Consider the following 23,633-nt stretch of genomic DNA (forward strand, 5'->3'; position numbering starts at 1 on the left):
TGCTACCTATAGAGCTGTCAATAGAACTGCAAGCAAGCTGCAAACAAGGCTCTCCTCCACTTTGTCTGTGTGGCCAGTCAATGCAAGGAGACCTGGGAAACTCAAATGGTGCAACTTCACAATGTGTGAATGTGAGTAAATTTACATTTTCCTTGCTGTGTAGTCACACCATCAGTCACAAAAGTGTTTTGGGCTGAAACTTGTAAAGACTCCATGAGCCACTCTACATATTGTACAGCCATCTTGCAAAAGGTAACAAGGATTTAGCCTGGTCAGTGGCTGGAGGGGTGGCCACCTGGGAAACACGTGTATATGGAAGTCTTGAGTTCCAGGACTGAATAAAAAGGTATCATTTTTTAAAAAGGCAACTTTTCTTTTAAAATATGTGATTTTTAAAACTAAGACACAAGTAAACTAAATGATTAATCAAACATTGAGAAAAAGGGGAGAAACTCCAGCACATTGGTGATTCCATTAAACAGCCTTACTCCCTCTCTGGCCTCCATTATATGAGAACAAGCATAGTACTACTGTAACAGATCAGGCCTTTGATTGTGTCTTTATGGAGGTGCAGGAAGCATTTTGTAAATTTTTAAATGGCTTTCCCTTTGCAGCTTCATTTATCTTTTTCTGGATGTGTTTTACCAATTGATTATTATTCATGTTTATACGTTTATTTTCTGTATGGTACTTTCAAAGGGATTCCTTTTTAAGAGAATGCATGTTCCTAAAATAAATGAAATAATATTTTTCTCTGTTTCCTTTCATTTTCTCCACAAGGCACACTGGTACTGTGGCCTTGTGAACTTGCCTTTTAAAAGGCAGTACACAACAAGACTATCTTCCATGCATTTCTTCTGTTTAATCTTTTTTTTAAAGGCCTGAGAAACAAAGGTCATCATCTATCTACCACTTATCTACAAGTTAATTAATGCAAAATTTTAGTCCTGCATTGGGGTATTTTCCCCTCTGCCCCCATCGCTCATATTTTTGCAAATCCATGACCTCTAAAGATCTCTGCTTAGTCATGTTCTGTTATGAAACTTAACTGACCAAAGCAATTAGCATCTTTTCCACAGAACGCAGTCAGGAAACGTCAAACAGCATCAAATGTTTCAGGGCAAAAAACATGAAACTCTGTTAATCTTTCTATGTATAGCTCTGCGTCATATGATTAATTATCTATTAAATTTTCCTTCAGTGAAATTACACTGGAAATCATAGCAGCCTTTTACAGGGAAAGTTGGACACTATTTATAAACAAAGATTAAAGATGCATATTAGGACATGGTGCCATTTTATTTAAAAAGATATGCTCTTATGCAATAATGTATTTTGACATTTCTGTAATTAAAAAAAATAGTTCAAGCTGGTTTGAAATCCTTCCACTTGCAATCAACCTTGCCCCCCCCCCCGCCATACACCCTACTTTCTAGTGGCACAATTAAAAGATAGACACACTTCTTTTAGCCTATCAGCACTACCTATTTCCAGGCACAGCATAGGCAATTAACAATCTGTTCTCATGTCTCCTCACACTGGAGACAGGGAATGCATGAATTAGAAAGAAGAGAAAAGAGGTAGAATTGGAAAAGAAAGACTTGCATGACAAACTGCAAGAGTGCCATCTTGTGTCCAACATGAAAAACTATGATTGTATCAGTTGGCTACCTTTTATGCATATGAAATCTCTGTATCAAAAAACAAGGAGAGGTAAGACAGACTGTGTTGCAACAATGGCCAATTTCTGATGGACCTTTTAATGCTAGTTTTCTATCAAAGAATGCCAGGCCATGTGGACCAAGACCTTCTCTAACTTAAGGAAATATGTTCTCAAGCTTATTCAGAGTCACTTAAAATGAATCATTTAAGCCAGAAAGAAAACACTGCTGTGTGATTACCACTATATACATATTTTTCCCCAGTAGGATTTTGGCCAGCATTTAATATTCAAATAGCCATGAGTATTGAGTAAGGAGCAATTAACTTTTCTCTTCTTGTTTCAAGCAATGCTAATGCATTAGCTTTTGCAGCCATGTTATTCCAAGTTCTGGTCCTTGCACCCTAGCAAGGCTCAGCGGAACAAAGGCCCACCCATGAGCTCTGGACAATTTGTACTTTGGAAATCTCAGGATACTGTGGAAAATTTTAAGTGGTGGATGTCCAACACTGGAAGTTGTGTCAGAACTCTGGCTGGAGGACTGCAGTCTGCTAGTGGCAGGAAGAGCAAGGGAACTTCTCAAGCTTAGAGCAATCCTTGGGTAGTTCAGCACCTGCTTTGCATTCAGAATGTGTGCGGGTCAATTTCTGCTGTCCACAATCCATGGTTTCTAGGACAGCAGATTTGCAAAATACTATTCCTGACAACCAGGAAGAGCCACTAACAATACTGTAATGGGCTAGATGGCTTAGGAAGAAGATTAGAGAATGATAAAAATGATACGATAAAAAAATTATCTCTCGGCTTAAAATCTAGCACCCCTCCCTCTTTATGTGGGTGGATTTTGGAATAAGGCATCAGGCTTAGAAGTAAAGAGCAAGTAGACACCTGCAATGTGTGGTTTTATTTTGTAATAAGGGCGTGATGGTGTTTTAAAAAATGACCTAAAGCCACTGGAGTATTTTGTGTAATTAGTAACATTTTCTACTTACTTTAGAAATTAGATGTTTTTAGATAGCTTGAAAATAATTTTTCAAGTTTTAGGCCATTCTGTTATCAATAGTAGCTGGCTGGATAACTGAGTAGATTGGGCATAGAGGTTGGGAGTTTGATTCCCCATTATCCCTCCCAGGAGAAAAGCCAGCATGTATAACTTTGGGTGAATTGCACAGTCCCAGGGCATCCACAGAAGAGGAGAATGGTAAACTACTTCTGAGTATACTGTACCTAGAAAATCATGGAAAGGTTCACCATTAATTGGAATCAACTTGCCAGCATGTAACAATAACAAAAACAGCAACAATCCTAAGGTGTTTCCCCCCCAGGCAAAAATGTTAACAGAAAAGAAATTTAGAACATAATAAATTACTGCAAACAAACAGTAACTGTAACAAATAAGTCCATCCCAACTATTATAATAGCTATTCTTGCAAGATAGGTTACACAGCTTTTTTCTCTTACCTGCTGCATCACAGTAATGCTTAAATTATCCTATAATTGTATCATCTAAGAATTCAAATGCAGCAGAATGTACAATTTTCTTATTTATGTGCTGGACCTAAACATTCACTCGTAACCTCAAAAATGAATTTTATAGTTGCTTAGATCCTTTTCTTGGTAGTTGTTAACAGCCTTCTTCCTAAAGGCTTCTGACTACTAAATCTTACGAGGGTAAGATTACTTAAATTTCAGGAGGTGCCCTCCTTACTCAGGGGTCATTTTGGAATACCTTTCTAGCTTTACTCAGAGATAATTTTGGAACATTTTAATCAGACTAACAAACTAAATACCACTTCTCATATGGTCTATTGAACCACATTTTGATTTAGAAGACATTTTGCTAGAAATAACCAAGTGAAATCCCATGACATCTTGCTATTTTATTTCTCAAAAGATATCTTGAGAAATTTAAGATGCTTTAATAAAAAGTGGAAGATGCTTACCTGGGCTGAATGTTCTAGAATTTGGTCCAGGGAAATTTTTGGACAAGAATCCCTAAGTACCTATTTTCATGTGGACTATTATGAGTCTATGCTGCAATGCAAATTGGATTTTGGAGTCACAAACTCCATAGAATGATTTAAGACATAGACAGTGTATACATGGTTATTGTGTCATTCGTCCCACCCACGTTGTCTTATTACCTCTCAGTTCAATGCCTCCTTCACTCAACCTCACAGTCTCTTAAAAACCCACTCCTAAGCTCTCTGGTGAGAAAATAACTTCCTGTATTTAGGTGAGTATTTACGTCTTCACCATGAAGCTTCTCCCTCAACAATATGAGCTGCATCGTAAGTGGCTGGGTATCTATGTAATTGATGGAGTGGTGGGTGCTACCCACCCCTTTTCCTTGCTTTCTTGATTAGCATAAAGAGTCTAAAATGTCCCTGGCTTACTCCAAGTCAGATAGCAATCAATTGTTAATATTTAGCACAACTCTTCTATGTCAGAAAGTTTCCCAATAGTGGCTATTTCTGCCTTTTATACTAGCCATCATATAGCAGTAACCCTGAACAGAAGTACTACATTCACTAATTTTCCAGTTTCTGCAAACAACTCTCTGGGAATATGTTGCTGGAAAGAACAACTCCATTTTTTTTAGTTAATTAAAAAACAGATTTTCTGGCAAAGCTGAGGCTGTGCAATCAGGGCCTTTAAAGAAGGCTTCTGGAGCACATACTTTCCCAAAGTCCTTGGAAGTAAAATTTTATTTTTATTGATTGATTGATTGATTGATTGATTGATTGATTGATTGATTTGATTTGATTTGATTTGATTTGATTTGATTTGATTTGATTTCAATCCCGCCCTTTTAGACAAAGTCTACTCCGGACGGGTTCCATTAAACATTGTAAACTAAAACAGCTAAAAACAATTCAAAATAATGATCATTAGTAATGCTCAAGATGGGAAAACAGAAAATTATAATAAAAATAAAGTCAAGTATTAACAGGAGGGAAGGCCTGCCTAAAGAGCCAAGTTTTTAAATGGCTCTTAAAAACACCCAGCGAGGGAGCCAAGCAGATCTCTGATGGAAGGCTGTTCCATAGTTGAGGGGCCACTGCCGAGAAGGCCCGGTTTCTAGTTCTTTCTGTCCGGGCCTCTCTCAGCGTTAGGCCCCTCAGCCGGCCCTCCTGGCTATGGCGAGTGATTCAGGTAAAAGTGAGTGATGAGAGTGAAAATTATTTTCAACTAATGTGCCCCCTGCTCTCTCCACTTAATGTAGCAGAGCTTCATGGCTGAGGACTACACATATATTTAAAAAGGCATATAGCAAATGCGGTGTACCAGTTCTGTAGACTGAAAGATCTGGCCTTCTCAAATGCTCAAGCATCAGAGTCCCTGGCCTCAGTACTTCCTGTCTTTGGCCAAGCTTACCCTTTAAATTTGCCAGCCCTCCAATGAAATATCTTGGCTGGAATAGGATTAAACTATAATCAGTTTGTTTTGTCTGCCTCTTCTGCTTCTTTTCTACAGGAAGCCAGGATCAAAGGAGAAAGACAACATCAGAAGTGTTTACATAACAACAGCAGCACTTCAAGATTGTACTTGAAGGTAAAAATATGTCAGCAGAATGAGCAAAACCTCTCATATTGTCAAGTTATCCACATTCAATGGCTCATAGACAATGATATGCTAGAGGTTTTGTGGTTAGTATGGTTCATCTATTCATCTATGGCTGCAATGTCCTCCTGTAGTACACCTAGTGGAAGAGTGTTGTCTCAAATTTAAATGAGATAAGTAGCCAGACAATGGATTCTTATGGTAAGCTTTTGTTTCTATCAACTTTTACAAGGGGGTGCTGATAAATATTGAGCCTTTCCCAGAAAAAAATTGAGCAAGGAAGCTATAAATTGCAGGGTGTAATGGCCAATTTGTCTGTATTCAATGGTGCAAAAATCAACTACCTATGATTTTAACTTATCTTTCATGTTCAAATCCAAAGTGAACATGGCAGCAACTCCAGAAAAGTTCAGTGTGGAAGAGCATAGGACCATAATCAAGTTCCTGTTTCTCTAAGGGAAAGGTGCAAAGCAGATCCATTATGAAATGTCACAAACTATGGATGACAGTGGCCCTTCATATGCAACAGTTATACGTTGGGTTGTCAATTTTAAAACTGGCCATTTCGGTGTTGAAAGTGAGAAACCCAGTGGAAGGCCTGTTTCTGTCTCTGTGCCTGCAAATGTGAAAGCCATCCATGACATAATCATGGATGACTGCCGAATATCAGCCAAAAGTACTGCTATATATCTGAGAATATCACGTGAGAGAGTTGGTGCCATTATCCACAATGACCTGGACATGAGAAAGCTGGCAGCAAAGTGGATCCACAAACTTTTGACAACTGAACAAAAGAGGAAACGTGTGGAGTTATTGGTGTCTGTTTTGGAACATTTTGCAAGAAATGAGTCTGATTTCCTGTGCAAACTGGTAACTGGTGATGAAACATGGATCTACTGTTATTATGATCCTGTGACAAAGGAACAGTCTAAGGAATGGGGGCACAGTGGTTCCCCCAAGAAGCCGAAGAAGCTCTGAGTGCAAAGGTCGGTGCAGAAGCAAATGGCAACAGTTTTTTGGGATAAGAAGGGAGTTTTGCTGGTGGACTACCTCCAACAGGGATCAACCATCAATGCAAAATATTACTGTGCTTTATTGATGAAGTTGAGGCAAAACATCAAGGAAAAACATCGAGGAAAGCTCTCCAAAGGTGTCATCCTGCTGCATGACAACGCCTCGTCACACACTGCAGGTGAAACAATGGCAAAACTGACGTCCATAGCCTTTCAAGTGATGCCCCATCCACCCTATTCTCCCAACCTGGCTCCTTCTGACTATTATCTGTTCCCCAAACTCAAAAAATACCTGAAGGGACAACGATTTGGGAGTGTTCTGGAGGCAACTAATGCCGCAAATGGGTGGTTACACCAGCAGTCAGAAGAATTTTATTTGCAGGGACTTAAGACGCTGCAGGACAGATGTTGCAAGTGCATTGACTTCCTGGGGGAATATGTAGAATAGTGTGGCAGTTACAGCTTCCTAGCTCAATTTTTTCTGGGAAAGGCTCAATACTTATCAGCACCCCCTCGTACTCAACATAATAGCTCTTCACTGCATGAAGATTTGATTGATTATAAATACAACAGATGTTTCCCATAGGTGGAAAGATCTAGATGGTTTGTCATTGAATACAGGTACCTACATGGGTCAGATATGGCTCAGTTGCACTTAAGTGGAAGATTGAAATAGAGAATGAGAGCAGCCAAAAGAATAAAAAAGACTGATTTATGGAAAAATGTTCTGGATTGTGGGTTTTTGGGTTTTTTTGTTTTTTTGTAAGGATTCCTAACAATTCTGCTTCCACTGGTTCACCTAAAGACCAGCACAGGTTCTGGAACAATGTTTTGTGACCTATTATGAAAATATCCCACACACACCCATGTAACTTTAGGTCATCGTATAATTCATATACCCTGGTTTGATGTTTTATTGCGTATTGTCCACTATATAGCTCCATGTTGCTCGACTGGTAAACCTCTGACCAAGGCCTGTCTCCTTGTTCAGAGAGCTGTAGGCCTCAGCCTGGGACCCTCCGGCCAAACAGCTCCTGTTGGGGAGAGGGGAGAGTCCTCTCTCCTCTCCCCTCTTCCTTAGCTGGAGGTCTTTATTAACCCCCCTATCCTTGTGGTGTCTTGCTGCTTCCAAATCTTATTCTCCTCACTAAACTGATCCACCTAAACATTTTCTTCCTCAGAATTTCCTATGGCAAACCCAAAAAGAGTTGTGCTCTAGGCCCTAGGCATTAACTTTGGAATTCTCTCCCTCAGGAGGCCAGCCCAGCCTAATCTTCAGCAAGCAAATAACTTCCTCTTTAGGCAATCTTTCCTTGAGTGACTGGCTGCCTGAGTGGGATTTTTAAACAGATTGTTGGACCTTACTGTTTTGAATGTGTTTTGGTGTCACTTATATTTTTTGTTGTTGCATTTGTTTGATCCTTTCTAGTACTGTATCTGTATACTCACTGTTGTTAGGTTTAATAGTTTTTTTAATGGTATAAGCCACCAGAAAGGCAGGGTTAAAATATTTCAATTAATTAATTATACATTGTTGTTGTTTCTGAGATGTGTATGTTTTCGGAATACTGTTAACAATAACTTCCTCTTCCAAAATCAGGTGAATTCAGTTCTTGAAAAACCTGTTGGTTTAAGAGCAGAGTGAAGGCTAGGGAGAATGCAAACTAGGAACGTAGAAGATAAGGCAGCTGTCTTCATTTTAATAAATATGCCCCACGATGAGGAACAATGTTATGCAATGTCAAAAATTGTGCTTGCTTACAATTTACATTCCATACGCCCACACATTTCCTTGGTCTTTCAGGCCAAAAAAAGCACACAAGGCCGGTTGGTGTGCTTGGAACTGCCAAAGATGCCTGCTATGGTCCTGCTTTTGTGTTGCTTTATGAAATGCTGCAGCCTTAATGTATCACTACAGGAACACTTGTAAGCTGTTTCTCCCTGCAGTCCATTATCATGGAAAATGCCTGACACTTCCGCTCCCTGCCACCAAGAAGCCAAGCCATATTGTTTTCCTCCTGCCTACTGCTATGGCCGTTTCAGACTCCAGCAGCATATGGAGGGAGAAGCTGCTCTTCAGTGTGAAATAGGCTAATCATCTGTCACATCATCTACCACGTGTGGGAAAAACAGAGGCAAAGGCCTGACCACACTTAAGCCTCAAACAGTGTGTGATCCAACCACTGAGTTGCTGAGGTCTCAGAACCTGATAAGGACACCCGACTTCCCCAGGAGTCCTCTGAAGATTTATAGACCCTCCCAGGCAAGGAAAAGATTCCATGATTCGTCATAGCTGGTATTATCCCAGTAAAGGGTTACTCCCAGAATGAAACCAGACAATCAGCGGCAAGCTTAGGTGTGTGACATAACTGCACTGTATAGTCTTTCTGTTTTAAAATCAAAATCAAGATTGGGAGGCCTGAATTTGAGGAAAGTAGTAGGAATAGGAAAGGAGGAAACCTTGTTTTCTTCAGCCATTTCTGGACTCAAAATTACTTCCCAATCACCTTTTTCTGCCATGGTGCAAAATACTATGTATGTATAAATGTACTCACATATTTCCTCTCGCAGAGAGAACAACAGTTGGGGAAATAGCTTAAATGGTAGAAACATGGCTACAGAGGAGGACTACTTTTGATTTAAAAATCTAAGAAAACACAACGGTGTGACCTATCTAACTTATCCGCTAGCATTCACACTTTATACATCCCCCTTGGGGGTAGAAAGAAACAGAAACGTGGTTTGTGTGAAATTACTTCCTTCCTTATCACCTTCTAGGGAAAAAAGGCATCTTTCAGTAATCCCTGCTTATTAAAAATCTAATTAAAAGTTTTCGCGTTAACAAATGCTGTTGAATATAGGAACAGGAACTTCACTTTTACAGAACAAAGAGTCTGCTGTGTAAGTAGTAAAAGATTCTCATATTAGGCCATATATTTGTCCTACTGAGTTTAATAATTTGCTTTACGGTATAATTTCATGCACTTCAAAAGTCAATCTTATAAACTGGTTTAAGTGCCAAGTCATGCCCTTTGTCAAGTGTGCACAAATGAACATTTAAGGTAACACCTAACTCAAGTGACTTTTCCATTTCAGCCAGTAATGAGAGAACTCCTATCCATTCTTAGTATGAATCATCCTCTAATTTTTGGCATGTGATGGTAGCTATTCAGGAAAAATGATGATGTTAAAAGCAAACGTGCTTCTGAAGATTCCTTTAAACACTTATATATCACACTGTACTGACAGAATTGTATTTAAAAGCTGGCAGACTATGAGACATGGAAGAAGTTTTGTGGTTTTTTTGAATGGGCAAAACTATTACCATCTTATTGGAACTGTGAATGTTTTAATAACTGGGAAAAGCATACATCACTATGAACATCACAATTTCCCTTGAAAGTTTAGCCTTTAATGATTTGAACAGAAAGCTATTCTACTGAAATCAGTAGTCTCTTTTTTTCAAAAACGAACACAAAAATAATTGGTCTATTTCCTGGTCATTCATTAATTTGAGGGATCACTGGAGCATACTAGTGGTATGAGTTGTTTTCAACTTAACAGTGAATTTAGTAGATTTTAAAGCTATGTGACACAATTATTTATTTATTTATTCTATTTATACCACGCCTATCTGGTCAATACAACCACTCAGGAGTGGTTTGCCATTCTCACTTCTCACTGAGCTTCCATAGTTCAGTGGTAATTTGAATGCAGGTTTTCCTGAGTCTTAATTTGCCACTATTCACTATACGACAGGGACGTGGTGGCACTGCAGGCTAAACCGCAGAAGCCTGTGCTGCAGGGTCAGAAGACCAGCAGTCGTAAGATCAAATCTACGCGATGGAGTGAGCGCCCATCACTTGTACCAGCTCCCGCCAACCTAGCGGTTCAAAAGTACGCAAATGCAAGTAGATAAATAGGGACCACCTTGGGTAACAGCGTTCCGTGTCTAAGTTGCACTGGCCATGTGACCACAGAAGATTGTCTTCGGACAAAATGCTGGCTCTATGGCCTGGAAACGGGGATGAGCACCCCCTCTAGAGTCGGGCACGACTGGACAAAAATTGTCAAGGGAAACCTTTACCTTTACCTTACTATACCACACCAGCTTTCAAATCAGCTTGTGGTTATTCTTAGAGAATCAAATGTAAAATAACAGTGTAATATAGATACTGTGTGTGTGTGAATGCTCACTCATGCATGTAGACAGTGCAACAGTACTATAACTCTGTCCACTCTACTTTATAAAGCATATATTTGGTGCTCTAGATATGAAGATGGACTGTGGGAGTTGTAACATAACAGACAGGATAATCAAAGACTCCTTTTCACTGTTGTACCACAAAACTTTTCTGATCATCGAAAATTATGGTGAATTGCATTTTTGAAGAAAGAAATATTAGCTACTGGTAAACCATCTGCTTTAATCTCACTGTCTTAAAATTAAGAAATTAAATATCATCTTCAGTTCACTATAAATCTACTATAATCCATAGCGATCATGATTCTCAACAAGGAGCTTTGGCACATTTTAAGGGGGCCACAGACTGGAAACAGTTCTTCACACACACCATCTTATTTATAAGTTTTGTTATGCAACTTATGCACCCCTAATTCAGTCTATATTCCTTTCAGATTATGTTTAAACCCATGGAGGTGGGAGGGAGTTGAGAATGGCTGGAATAGATGACATGAATACTGGGCCATCTTGATATTGTCTCTCTTTGCAAAGGGAACTAGTAAAAATAATTTTACCAGAAACTTACACTTAGAACAGAGAGCATCAGATTCAGCCTGCCTGGTGTGGTAGATAGAGTTGCCAAACATAGACAAGAGAGAATTTATTTTTCTAATGTCTGCTTACCAAGTGGCTTTGAAAAAATCACTCTCTCAAAATAGCCTATGTTATGGGTTTAATTTTAACAGCTGGATGGCTAGAGCTCTTTGGAGGAAAGATTTTATATATGCTAATGGGAGTTTTAGTTCAACAAAAGCTGGAAGGCCATAACTTACCCAACTAAAACCCAGCACAGTCAGTGGTGAGAGACCATGGGAGTTCATGCAACATAATGTGGCCTCTCTTTAATTATAAGAAATCCTGTGTGATGAAGAAAGGACTTTCATATTGCCTGCATGCTGACTAAAAGGTACTTGCCAGTGCTTGGAGAACCACAGGCACACAGGCAGCATAGACTATACCTCTGAAGTAAATCCTCTTCTATTCAGATACAGAAATATATGAACCTTAAATATTTCATCAATACATAATCAATGGGGATTTACAAAAAGGCATCTTTCTTTTGTCCTTATTTCCTAACAACAACATTATAATGATATGCCTGTGTTCAGTTTGCTCAAATTTAAGTCGGGGGACAGTCTTATGTCTCCATAACGACACAAAATCCATGTTGCTGAATATCTGAATACCAACAGGTTGCATTTCAGTGAAAAGCTAGTTTCTGCCCCTTGACTGAATCCTTAGTAATTACACCATAATTATACCTCTGTTCACCACAGACCGATAAGAAAGACAACAAAACAAGTTTGCATTTCATATACATATTTATATATATTTCATGTACAAAGTTACATTCTGAACCCCCAAGGATTCAATAATAAATACTGAAATAACTTCACTGCTATATGAGCTTTCTGGCTCACAGAAAAGAAGCCTCAAGTTTTAAACAGACAGCAAATTTAATGCTGCAGTATCCATCTCAAGGTTACAGAGACAAGTAAAATTCAACATAAGGTGTCTAGACAACATTTTCAAAAAAAATATTAATGACCATAAAATGTTTTAAAACATGTTTAAAAGTCTGAAAGTGTGCAGTAATGAATTGTTAAAAGGAAAGGAAAATATTTAGTGTACAGAAGAATGTTCTGTGGAGCAACATAGGTTGTTATAATATGGCATCATCCTATTAGGAAAATAAAGTCAGCATCCACAAAGAAGTGTGTGTTTTCATTCTGTTATATTTTTTTTACAAATTAAGGATCTTTATAAGATCCTTTCTGGACAGGGTCAACTGCAAGAGTGCCAAATCAGTATCAATCCTTTGGTAACTTTTGTAATACTCACATGGAAATAAATATTCAATTAAATGCTATCTTCAGGACACCATGTTCTTTAAAACAGTTAGCATATTAGACGATTATAAAACATTTCGGTTACTAAGGCAGCTTATGATAAAGTGTCTACACTCTGCCAGCTCTAACTGATCCAGTGCAGGAAGACCTTACAGGAAATTAACATGACACATAAACTTAGTTTTACCTTTCCATGCAAGACACCTTTTCCCAGACAAATCATGTGCTGCATATTTTTGTGCTTGAAATGCTCTTTTCAAACTATGAACAAAAGGTTTTAACTATCAAGAGATTCTCACTCCTGGTTTTAGAACTATAAGGATGTGATAACTAAAACATTCTCAAAACAAATTTTTGTTAGGCAATTATTTGATGTATGAGGTTTAGTGAGGTTTATCACCTACAATTAAAAAGTGCTCTGGAATAGAGAGTGTACACATCTCAGTGAAAAGTGATGACAGCCACATTCTAAATCTGTTATTCTGGACACAGCCTACCATTTAAAAATAAACAGGAGAGGAAAATGTGTGTCAATCTGTTATTTTCATTTATAATACTGTTACAGACTCTGCTGGACTCTCATTTTTCTGCTATGAATAGCCTTTCATCCAATGAGAACAAAATGGCACCCTTACCCAATATGCCGAATTATTAAATATGCTACCCCGATGTGTCTGTTATCCAACAATGGTGATGCTTTCTTAAATAGCCCACTTAATAGTTTTTCAATGAAAGCAATTTCCTTTAAAGGGGAAAATTAAGCTCTCTTTCCAAGAAGATGAAATGTAGCGAGTCAACCACTCATGAAAGATCTGGGTAGTTTTCCAAAAAAAGTCCATCAATATAAGTAGCCCACAGGAAGCAAGAAAGGCAAATAAGTTCTTTCAGCAGTGAAGACATACCAAGCATTTTATCTGGACATCCAGTATCAGACATAACTTGCCACACTATGAGTGCTTGAAGAATATTACAGAATCTTATACATTTACTATTTTAATCTGAACGTCCTCACCAAGCTGATTTTTAAGCATCACCATGTTGCCAAAGCTGCACTTTTATATATGAACAGGCAGGGTCACATTTTGGAATACCAAGTGGGGAAAACTGCATGCTTCTCTGGATCATTCAGAGCTTTTAGATGAGTGCTTATTTTCTGAAGCTTGAGTAAGTTGAAATTTTATACTCTTATCTTGTTTGGCATATTCAAGGGGAAAATTATCTATTACCAAGGTATTAGACATTCAATCATTTTTAGCAACATATATCATGGTCTAAATACATACTTACCAGAACTTACTAGCTGTGTACAAAATATGGTGCTTAAAAAGTATTTATACATATAAATCTATAACCAGTAGACCTGAACAGAGATTTACTGATTTTTTTTTTAAATCAGGTAAGATGCTCATTTCCTTTTTTTAAAAAGCTGCCTAAATAAATATTTACACAATAGACTTCATGATTTTTAACATGATTTTAAAAAATTAATATTATATATATTTATATAAATACATGTTTCCTTGACAGATCACAAACCATTCCTATTGCATAAAAATGTTTAGGCAGTTTTTCAAGACTGTTCCTAATTTTGTCTCATGTTGTCCTTTGAAACTCTACAAAATTCTCCTGTTCTGTCACTTAAATATTATCTGCTCCCATCTAATGGGAATATCCCAAGTCTCTTGATAGGGACCATTTGGATGTCCATATTTCAATTCATAGTTTTCAAGGTATGAAATATTGGGAAGCTGTTGCACCCTATAATGAATTAAAAATGTAGCATTCACCTTAGTTTAGCCATTAACTGGGTAATCTGTAATAAAGAAACATACTCTGTCCAAAGCTTATAGTGAGAAGATAGAATAAGTTGTCTGAAGTTATACCTGTTTCCTCAAACATCAGGGCACACCTCCAGCACCATTCAGTGTAGGGCTCTCTCAGCAACTACACCAGTGCAAATCATGTGCAACACTCCCTACCATACTCAACCCACAGAAGAAAAAAATACAACAGCAGTTTCACTAGTTATATGGACTATGAAAATCAATGCACTTTAAACCTAATTAGGGTGATTTCCCCTCATTTTTACTCAAGCAGTTAAAGCTCACAGCTATTTTGTTCCCTGTTTGAATCCTTCTATGTCAAGTGCCATGAATCTGACCAGCTAAGGTCCAAGATAGCAGGTGTGCAAAAATATTTATCTTCTGCCCAAGGAACAGAAAGGAAGGTTGCAAATCTTTCTAAGAACAACATTGAGATCCGTAAAAATGTTTCCAAATAATCTCAGATAAGAAAAATGGAAATAATTCTTTCCTCAAAACATCGCAATTCTCATTATTAAGGGCAGTTCTTGTAATTTTAGTGCTATTAGAATTAGACATAAAAATGTATATTATTATTATTGGTGAATTTCTATATAATTTCTTCTTTGGGGCTTTGATATCAAAAAGTAAAGACAAATTTGCTGAATGTACAGAATGTAAAAGGAATATGATCCATTTGATATTTCTGAAATATTACCATGGAAATAACTTTGCTGTTTTACTTGATACATGTTCAGCAGATGAATTCAAAGGGTTCATTCTAGAATTTATACTCCATTTGTAGTAGCTTTCTGTTATAGGCTGTAGTGTGGCATATGGTCAGTTCTATTTCAGAGTAAATACAGTTATTTCTCTGTCTGGGGAAACTAGTTTGTTCTCGCTGTGTAACACTGACACAGTAATACAGCACAAGCGAATTCCTGCATTGTTAAGGTTTGAGAGGCTTGTTATATGACGTCAAATGGCAACAAAACGTTCAAAAGATTATGGAGTGAAATGGGTTCCACAAAAAAGAAAACAAAATCCAAAGACATGCAAAAACTTTTGCTGTCTCAAGCCGCTTTCCTGGGGACTCATTCAGTGTCACACATAAGTTGCCACACTATGAGATGGCTTCTCTCAGCTTTGACTACTGAAGGCTCCAGTTGTAGTGCTTCTCCCAGGAGTTCTGATTCACCAACTTCGTCACCTAGGAGAAAAGAGAAAACATTTTAGGCAAACAGGCTAACATAAGAAGGCTACAAGTTGCCACTTTCTGCTCCTTTCCTGCAATTTTAATTACAAGGGAACTAGGGTAGCCCTCAAAGGACATTACTGATTTTTCCTTTGTTGCCTATTCAATTTTATTCTCCCAATAAAAGGAGGCAAGATAGTTTATAAATTATTTTGAAAAATATACAAACTACTCAAATACTGTACATTGGTTGAAATCCTGTGCTTGTTGTACTAAGCTGCAACAGGAGTAGGACTATTGAATCAATGGAACTAATTCAGAAGAGTTGAATCACTCAGATCTCCAATGGTTCAATGGGCCTACTCTTAGTTGCAACTGACTATACTAAGCAACAGGATTTGAGCCATTATATATTAAAACTATCAAAAAAATTCAGGGGAATTCTTGCTTGGCAATAATCTCTGCATCAAGAGCTTTCAAGAGGATAAAACACAACAGAATTTGTAGACAAAGAAAATGAAATTACCTATATAATTGAACAAAATCTAATATATAAAAGAAGGTAAAATAAAGGTTAAATCCATGGTGATACCAGAGGACTGAGAATCTGATACAGTACTTGTGTTGGATTACATTGTTACAGAAGAGGTAATGGAAGCAGTATTGCAAGCACACAATCTATGCTGCACAACTGCTTGTACAATGGGAACAGCCTGGATACTACTATCACACAAATGTTGTGCTATCTCTGCCAGTGCAATGACACCACTGAATGTACGCTCAAATATTCAAATAATCAGAAGCTTGAATAAACAGGAATACTTTTCCTTTAAAAGCAGGAATGAGAATCATGGAGTCTGCACATAGCTGCACTGAGGCCATTTTTAGGATCCTGCAGCAGAAGAAAATCAATACTTTTCAAGAATCATTCCTCTTGGGCAGGAGTGGACAAGGCATACACCTCCAAGCCGTTTTTCCTCAGACCCAGTCGTTCCCAATGCATCCCAGGAAAAGATGGTTTAAAAGAACTTTGGTAGCTTGCCCAGCAATATTCAGTGTAAAACCAATAACTTGAGGAACCTCAGAAAGACTTACAAGCCTTTTCCCCCAATATTAATTTCAGGAGGAAACCTTTAATTATCACTCTGTTTCAAAGTGCTGCCCCAACATTTCTCTTCTTTAACTCTTGAATTTTTATCCTGCAGGATTAAACTTATTATACCTTGTTTCCCCACAAATAAGACCTAACCTGAAAAGAAGCCCTAGTAGGATTTTTCAGGATGTTCATAATATAAGCCCTACCCCAAAAATAAGCCCCAGTTAAATGAAACCCTGCCCTCCACCATTGTGCACCAACCATAAGATGATAACATGGCTGTATTTGAATAAATGTAGATTGTTGTACATGAAAATAAAATAAAACATCTCCTGAAAATAAGCCCTAATGCATTTTTGGAGCAAAAATTAATATACGACCCTGTCTTATTTTCGGGGAAACACAGTAATATACCTTAACAGAGCAACTACTGTTTAAAAAACTTATGTCTAGGCAGATTATTAATCATAAGAGTATTACAGGATTGCAATTCTCTGTTGCTATTGTTGCCTTCTTGAAGTAAATTTCAAATACATATTTAAATAAAAGTGGAAATTAGTGACTATTTAATAAATTATTATTTAATAAAGTCTGAAGGGATAAAACTGACTTTCTGAAGGCATACATTAGATTTTCATAGAATTTATAATATTTTATGAAATTAAAATTACAATTTCTGTATTATAAATATCTTTTATTTATCATATGTCAATTTTTAGAACTGGGAACTCATGCATTTTGCCAAATTGATTTTATATAGGAACTAATATTGAATGACACAAAAAGGCAATGTAAAATATACATGTGATTTTTTAATTTACCAGTTCTACATATAGTTACCTATATTCACTTACTTTTACATATTTCATACAGTTTTAATATACTGTAACAACATTCACATATTTTTAGATTCTATCCAAGTGCTGGAATACAATATTTAACATTTTTAAAGAGTTAAATAGCTGTTTCAGTGACTGCCCTCTCTACGCTGGCAATGCTCCATGGGAGTGTGCCTTCCAACTAGCCAGCCAATTTTAAAAGCAGCTCTCAGTCCTACTAAAGTTGCTCATCCCTCCTCTACCATGCCTTGCTGTAGAGTGCAAAGGATTTAAAATGTTGGACTCACTATGAGCTATATCAGGGATCTCCAAACTTTTTACAGTGAGGGCCACACCAGATATTTTCAAAGTTCTTGAGCCGAAGGAACAGGAATGTGTGTGTGTGTGTGTATACATGGATGCACACACACACACCGCATGCACGCACAGATGCCCTCACGTACACATGGACCCCCCTGCATGGATGCGCGTGCACGCATGCACACCCCCCCCACATGGATGGATGCCCTCCCCTGCGCAAATGGGCTGAAGAGAACAGGCCAGACAAAATGGTAATGCAGGCTGGATGTGGCCTGCAGGCCGTAGTTTGGAGACCCCTGAGCTATAGGGAGGAAATGAGACACATTATATAATTGAATTAATAATAGCATATAACCAATTTCTGAACTTCACTTCTTCCACACTCAAGCACACGTCCAGCAGGCTGAAGGCAATTTTTTTTTTACTTTTAGTCTTTTGGAGAAAAAATTGGCTGCCTAGTCAGGGGTTGGGAGTCTGATTCCCCATTTTGCCACCTGAGCCGGCTTCAATGCATTTTAATTGGCTTCCCGATCTCTGTTTTCGCTCATTTTTAAGTGTCTTAAAATGTTTTAAACCTGTTTTAAATGCTTGGAATCGGTAGTGCACCTTGTGAAACCTATGCAAACTTAATTTGGCTCTGTTCTGAGTCTTCGTTAATTTTTGGTGATTTTTTGTTTTCCCCATTTAAATCCATTGAACTGTCCCTTCAATGGATTTAAAGGGGAAAAACAAAAAATCACCAAAAATTAATGAAGACTCAGAACAGAGCCAAATTAAGTTTGCACATGTTTCACAAGGGGGACTACCGATTCCAAGCATTTAAAACAGGTTTCAAACATTTTAAGACACTTAAAAATGAGCGAAAACAGAGATCGGGAAGCCATTCAAAAGCATTGCAGCCGGCTGCAATGCTTTTGAATGGCTTTCCGTTGGGGGAAACATTGTTTCACTTAGCGATGTTTCCTATGGGGATTTTCGCTTAAGGACGGTAATCCATTCCCATTGGAACGGATTAACCGGTTTTCCATGCATTCCTATGGGAAATTGTGTTTCGCTTAACAATGTTTTCCCATAGCGATGGGTTTTTTGGAACCAATTAACATCGTTAAACGAGGCACCACTTTATTATTAAAGGGAGAACAATCGACAATCAGTTTTCTACAGAAAATCAAGAGCTAGTGTAATGTATTGGTTAACATGTTACACTAAGAAGTGAGAGGGCTGTGTCCAGATCATCCATTTGGCCATGAAATCCACTGGGTGACCTCTAGACTCACATCAGCTGGATTTACTTCACAGCCTTATTGTGAGGATAAAGTGGGAAGTGGAGAGCCATGTACATTGCTGTAAAGTGACCAGTGGAAAATGTGATGTAAACTGAACAAACCAGCAGCAAGAAAGAATACAAAAATATAATTAGAAGGAATTTAAGGAAACTTCCTGAAAATAAAGCATCCTTGAAACTCACGGGAAGAAAACAAAGGAATGATACATCTATTCTTCAGCATTTGATTAGCATTACAACGCAGGGCCATTTAGCAATATTAAGGCACATACCCATCCTGAAGTCAATGTACCCTTCTCCTCCACTTATCACCAACATGGATTTTAAAGGAGCCTGGCTGTTGGGTTCCTGTGCAGAAAGAGCAGCTTTATCACCAGATAGTTCTGGGCCTCCTCCCATCTGAGGGCAAATAACCTGACCTAGACACGAGAAAAAAAATCAAAGGTATTACATTTTCTGAAGCAAGGTCAAAAGATAAACATCTCCCCAAGCGATTAAGCACATGTTTGCAAAATGAGTGACACAAAAAGGCTTAATATTCCTTTCCTCCAAATCATCCTTCTCCTTCCAGAACAAGAGGCTGACAAGAGTCTCAATTCCTGCTTCACCACTAAGAATGTTTGATTTTACTGGCAAAGCTTCTTGACTTTACTTGCTAAACTAGCATTACATCTTATCACGTACAAAGGAAAATTGCACCTCTTGAAACATAAGCTAAAGCAAAAAAAATTATAAAGTTCACTACTGGAATTAAACCAGCCAGAGAAATCATTGGAAAAATGTAAAACTAAATAAAGGCAAATCTCAGCATTTGGTTTAAGAGATTAACTTTCCCATGGCTGCAACCGTGTTGATTAAAAAACAAAACAAAACAGAGAGCGCCCAGAATAAATAGAATAAATAAGCTACCAGAACAGGATTGAATGAAAATGAGAGTAACCAAGAGAGTGGCTGTTTCCATGCTTAAGCGTGTTGAAATGTGCAACTATTTCTTACTATACCAACACAGGGCTAAATATTTGCACTCTCAATAGCTGAGTTAAAATAGCTATTGGCATTCACATACTGGTTGGGAAGTCTACTTTCCTATGCTTTATTCTAAAACCTTTGGATGTTATTAATGGCTGAGGTTCAAAGTGATCTAGAATTCAGTTTTTGAACAAAGCTGGTACAAATGGTCTAACCAGCTTCTGAGTAGACTGTTGAATGAACCGAGTATACTATGTTTCCATTTATGAGAGAAAAAAACCTAAAAATTCTGCCAATGCTCTAGCCCAGTGATGGCGAACCTTTTTGAGCCCCAGTGCCCAGACTGCAACACAAAACCAACAATGGCCGTCCCGAAGAGTCCCACTCCTCTGGCTGCACAACCTCCAGTGCCTGTCCAGGACACTCCCCGTTCTGCCTCCGGCTGCAATCCTTAAAGGTGCGGTCGGCAGGAGCTGGGTGTTTCCATGCCGGGGGGGGGGGGGGGCACGACGGTCTTTGATGTCTTGACTCTCCCTCCCTTCCCAAGACTTCTTCCCGAAATCTGGGATTGTAGGACAGGTAAGTATTTCTCAATGGAGACTTGACTCGCGTACCCACAGAGAGGGCTCGATATGCCAGCTGTAGCACGCGTGCCATAGGTTCACCATCACTGCTCTAGCCACTGTCTAGACTTCTGTAATCTCCTCCTTATGGACCTTTCCACTGATTGAGAGCATCTATATGAAGCTTGCCAACTACAAGCTGTGGTGACTCTGGCCATGAGTATCAAGCTTTTAGTTCTTACTCAATATTTTATGTAAAATGCACAGGAAACCTACTGCCCAATCCCCCAATCCCTGCTCATCATACCTGGTGCAATATGGTGCGTGCAGCTGTTCATCAGTTTCTAGAAGGGCAACAATCCCTACCCCTATTCTGCAATATTGTCTTTCCTTCCCACCCAAGTATAACACTCCCTGCTTGTTCTTCATATCCAAAGTCTTCTGCCCTTGGACCTCAACTATTCCTAGACTTCCACTTCTTTACTTTCTGCTGTGCTCCCTGTGGCTGTAATTATAGTGCAATGGGCTTATACGCATTGGGATTTCTCCCTTTTCCTGGGAGCAGTTCTTACTGGGCCTCCGGCAGCCACCTTTTGATTTTTTTGGCAGCAATCACAACTCATAGTGGTTCTAACAGAATGAGACTCAAGATGTTCTGCTGCATATACACAGAGCTCACAATCTACTACTTTAAGCAGGCCCAAGCCTGGAAGCCCCTTCCAGCCACTACTTTGGCCTCTTTTGGCATTCCTGAAGCTCTTTCAGAATAATTCAACCTACTCTCCTCTCAGCTTCACTACACTTGACCTCCCCTTTAATTGCACTGCTTGCCAACACCAATCTGTCCTCTCACTTGTTGTCTTATCTAAAGTAAGTGGCAGTGCCTTTTGTCAACCATAGAGAGCTAACACGTTTTGTTCAGTGAGTAACACCCTTCTGGCTCTATATAACAGTCCATTTGAAGCACCAGTAAGAAACTGACAGTAGATATCCAGTCTGGAAGAGGCACTAGAGATAGCATGTTTCATGAAAGAATTAGTAAGGACATTCTCCTTGTGAAAATCTTTTAAGTGGGAAAGTGTTGTGCAGGAACTTCTGCTGAAGGGATGGGAAATAAAAGGACGGGCGTGACATATGACAGAAGAAGTCATTACAAGAAGGGCAATGATATCAAGATCTCCTATGCAGTATCAACAGCTTTAAAGTGATCACGAGATAAACATTTCATCTCGTCCTCAGAACATGTCATGGCTGGGAGCAAGACTGTTCAGCATAACAGAGAAGGACACTAGCAAATTTAGCTGATGTCTCTTCTTCAAAACACGTTGCTGTTTCCATTTGTTTGTTTATTCACTTCAGATTTGGCTGACAAAAGAGTATGTCCCTCATTTCAAACAGGTACTAAAACAAAAGGAAAACAATTCTTATCTTTTTCAACAGGATCAATGACAAATCTTTCATGACAGCTTCTCCAAACTGATCTCTTCTAGATTTCTTGGACTATAACATTTATAATCCGCAGTGAGCACAACCCAATTTGACAACAATGGCTGAAGATGACTGGAGTTATACTTGGAGAAGTAGAGTTACAAATAAATCTTACCAGGCACTGCAACAAAGAATTTGACAGCATCACGATGCCCATGAAAACAAAGCTGTGCATGTGCCATCGAACAATAAGGTATGAACGTTCCAGGTGTCACTTTGTCACTGTTTTCATCACCATATACACGTATCACACTGCCTGGACGGTTGCCGGAGCCCGCTGCTGCTTTGTTAGCTACACAGAGAGAAAGAAAATATGTTGCACCTGAAATTGCTGGTAGTACAATGGTCGTTTATTAACAACCCTCATGGGACCAATCCATAAGCTAAAGCCGACTTAGAGGAATGAAATAGAAGGGGCAACAAAATGCCAATTCAAGACAAAGCTGGAAGAGAATAAAGGATAGCATGCGTAGTTATTTGAAATACCTGAAGAAGAAATGGAGTAGGTTGCTAGTCTAGCATAACTGTACCTTTTAATCCCTCTCCCCCTTGCTGAAAATTTACATTCATGCAAAAAGGATGTAGAAAAGACCTCTTCCATATTCAAAACACAAACTGATCAAATAGATTAAATACACAAACACTCAACATTTTACATCACAAATTACATTAATAATTTTTCAAAAGAAACAAACCCAACAATGTCAGGGAAAGCCATGCTAGTTTATTGTAGTAAGCAAAGATTTCTTGGTCACCTTAAAAACACGTTTACTGTGATGTTATAATTCATCGACATATTAGCAAACATTTACATTGCAATAATTGAGTCCTACATTTACAGTGCTACAAGACTGTTTTTAAAAGGAAGCCTTCCAGGGTCATTTGGATCTCTTGAAGCCAAGACACAATTAAGGGCGTGGGTGGGAGGGAAAGGCAATCATCAGCCACTGGTTGATTCTGAGGAGCTGTATTTCACTGGTAGACTCAGGAGAGCTGTATACTGATTTCAAAAGCTACAAAGCATCTTGAAATGTTGTATGCTAGACACACAAAACTATCTCCATTTTGAACAGTATCAGAGGAAGGAAAGAAACATTTTGGAACAGGAGAAAAATGATGTGATTAATGACAATTACAAGGTTATGGTATCACAGATGGTGCTGGAAGTAAAACAAGAAGCTGGCATGAAAAGTTCAGCTGCAACAAAAGATGAAGGCACTAAACTGCGGAGCAGGATTGGTGGTCATTTAGCAAACATAAAATACTGCAATGCAGGTAACTTCAAGTGGAAGAACAGTTTAGGAACATACGGGGGTGGGGGGTGGGTAAATTTTAGCAAAGTGGGGAACAGCCTTTAAGTGGCTATTAGAGAAGCCTGAGAATACAGAACTTTTTCCGTTTGGGATCAGCACTTACCCCTCAGCCCCAGTAAACGTCCCTGGTGGAGGATTACAGCTAAAGTAAGAAAGGAGGAAAGGGGGAAATGGATAGGTGTGACAGCAGAGGAGAAGGATTAATGAGAACCCACCACTTGCGCTCTGGTACTTGATATTTTAGCACCTAACTATAGAAGGTACAATAAAATATTACAATTTTTCCCCACTTGTTGGCATAGAAAGCAGCAACCTTAAGATTGTGATGTGTCAGCAAACTTGTTTCCCCTTTCTCTCTTTTCTTTCTCAGGGACACTACTCGTTCACAGAAATAAAGCTGTCATCTCCTCCTCCACTCACACCTCCAATGGTCCTAAGAGTATGAGCATTAGC

At 38.6% G+C, this 23,633-nt stretch overlaps 1 protein-coding gene across 13 annotated transcripts in view; it reads right to left on the reverse strand.

The window, feature by feature from the left end:
• Positions 1-11,783: 11,783 nt before the first annotated feature.
• The window catches only part of SPAG9 (sperm associated antigen 9), a 120,408-nt gene continuing 108,558 nt past the window's right edge, over positions 11,784-23,633 (reverse strand). For 8 of the 13 annotated variants that reach the window (XM_072990632.2, XM_078384237.1, XM_020814930.3 and 5 more), the window contains 4 exons: positions 23,284-23,322; positions 21,983-22,159; positions 19,120-19,266; positions 11,784-15,342 (listed from right to left, as the gene is read on the reverse strand). In XM_072990632.2, coding sequence (XP_072846733.2) covers positions 15,227-15,342; positions 19,120-19,266; positions 21,983-22,159; positions 23,284-23,322 — 479 coding nt within the window. In that variant the 3' untranslated portion in view covers positions 11,784-15,226. The remainder of the gene's footprint in view (positions 15,343-19,119; positions 19,267-21,982; positions 22,160-23,283; positions 23,323-23,633) is intronic. The other 5 variants (XM_020814977.3, XM_078384238.1, XM_072990634.2 and 2 more) reach the window with 1 other exon arrangement.

This window comes from Pogona vitticeps, chromosome 2 (genome assembly GCF_051106095.1).
Source record: "Pogona vitticeps strain Pit_001003342236 chromosome 2, PviZW2.1, whole genome shotgun sequence".
Taxonomy (NCBI): domain Eukaryota; kingdom Metazoa; phylum Chordata; class Lepidosauria; order Squamata; family Agamidae; genus Pogona; species Pogona vitticeps.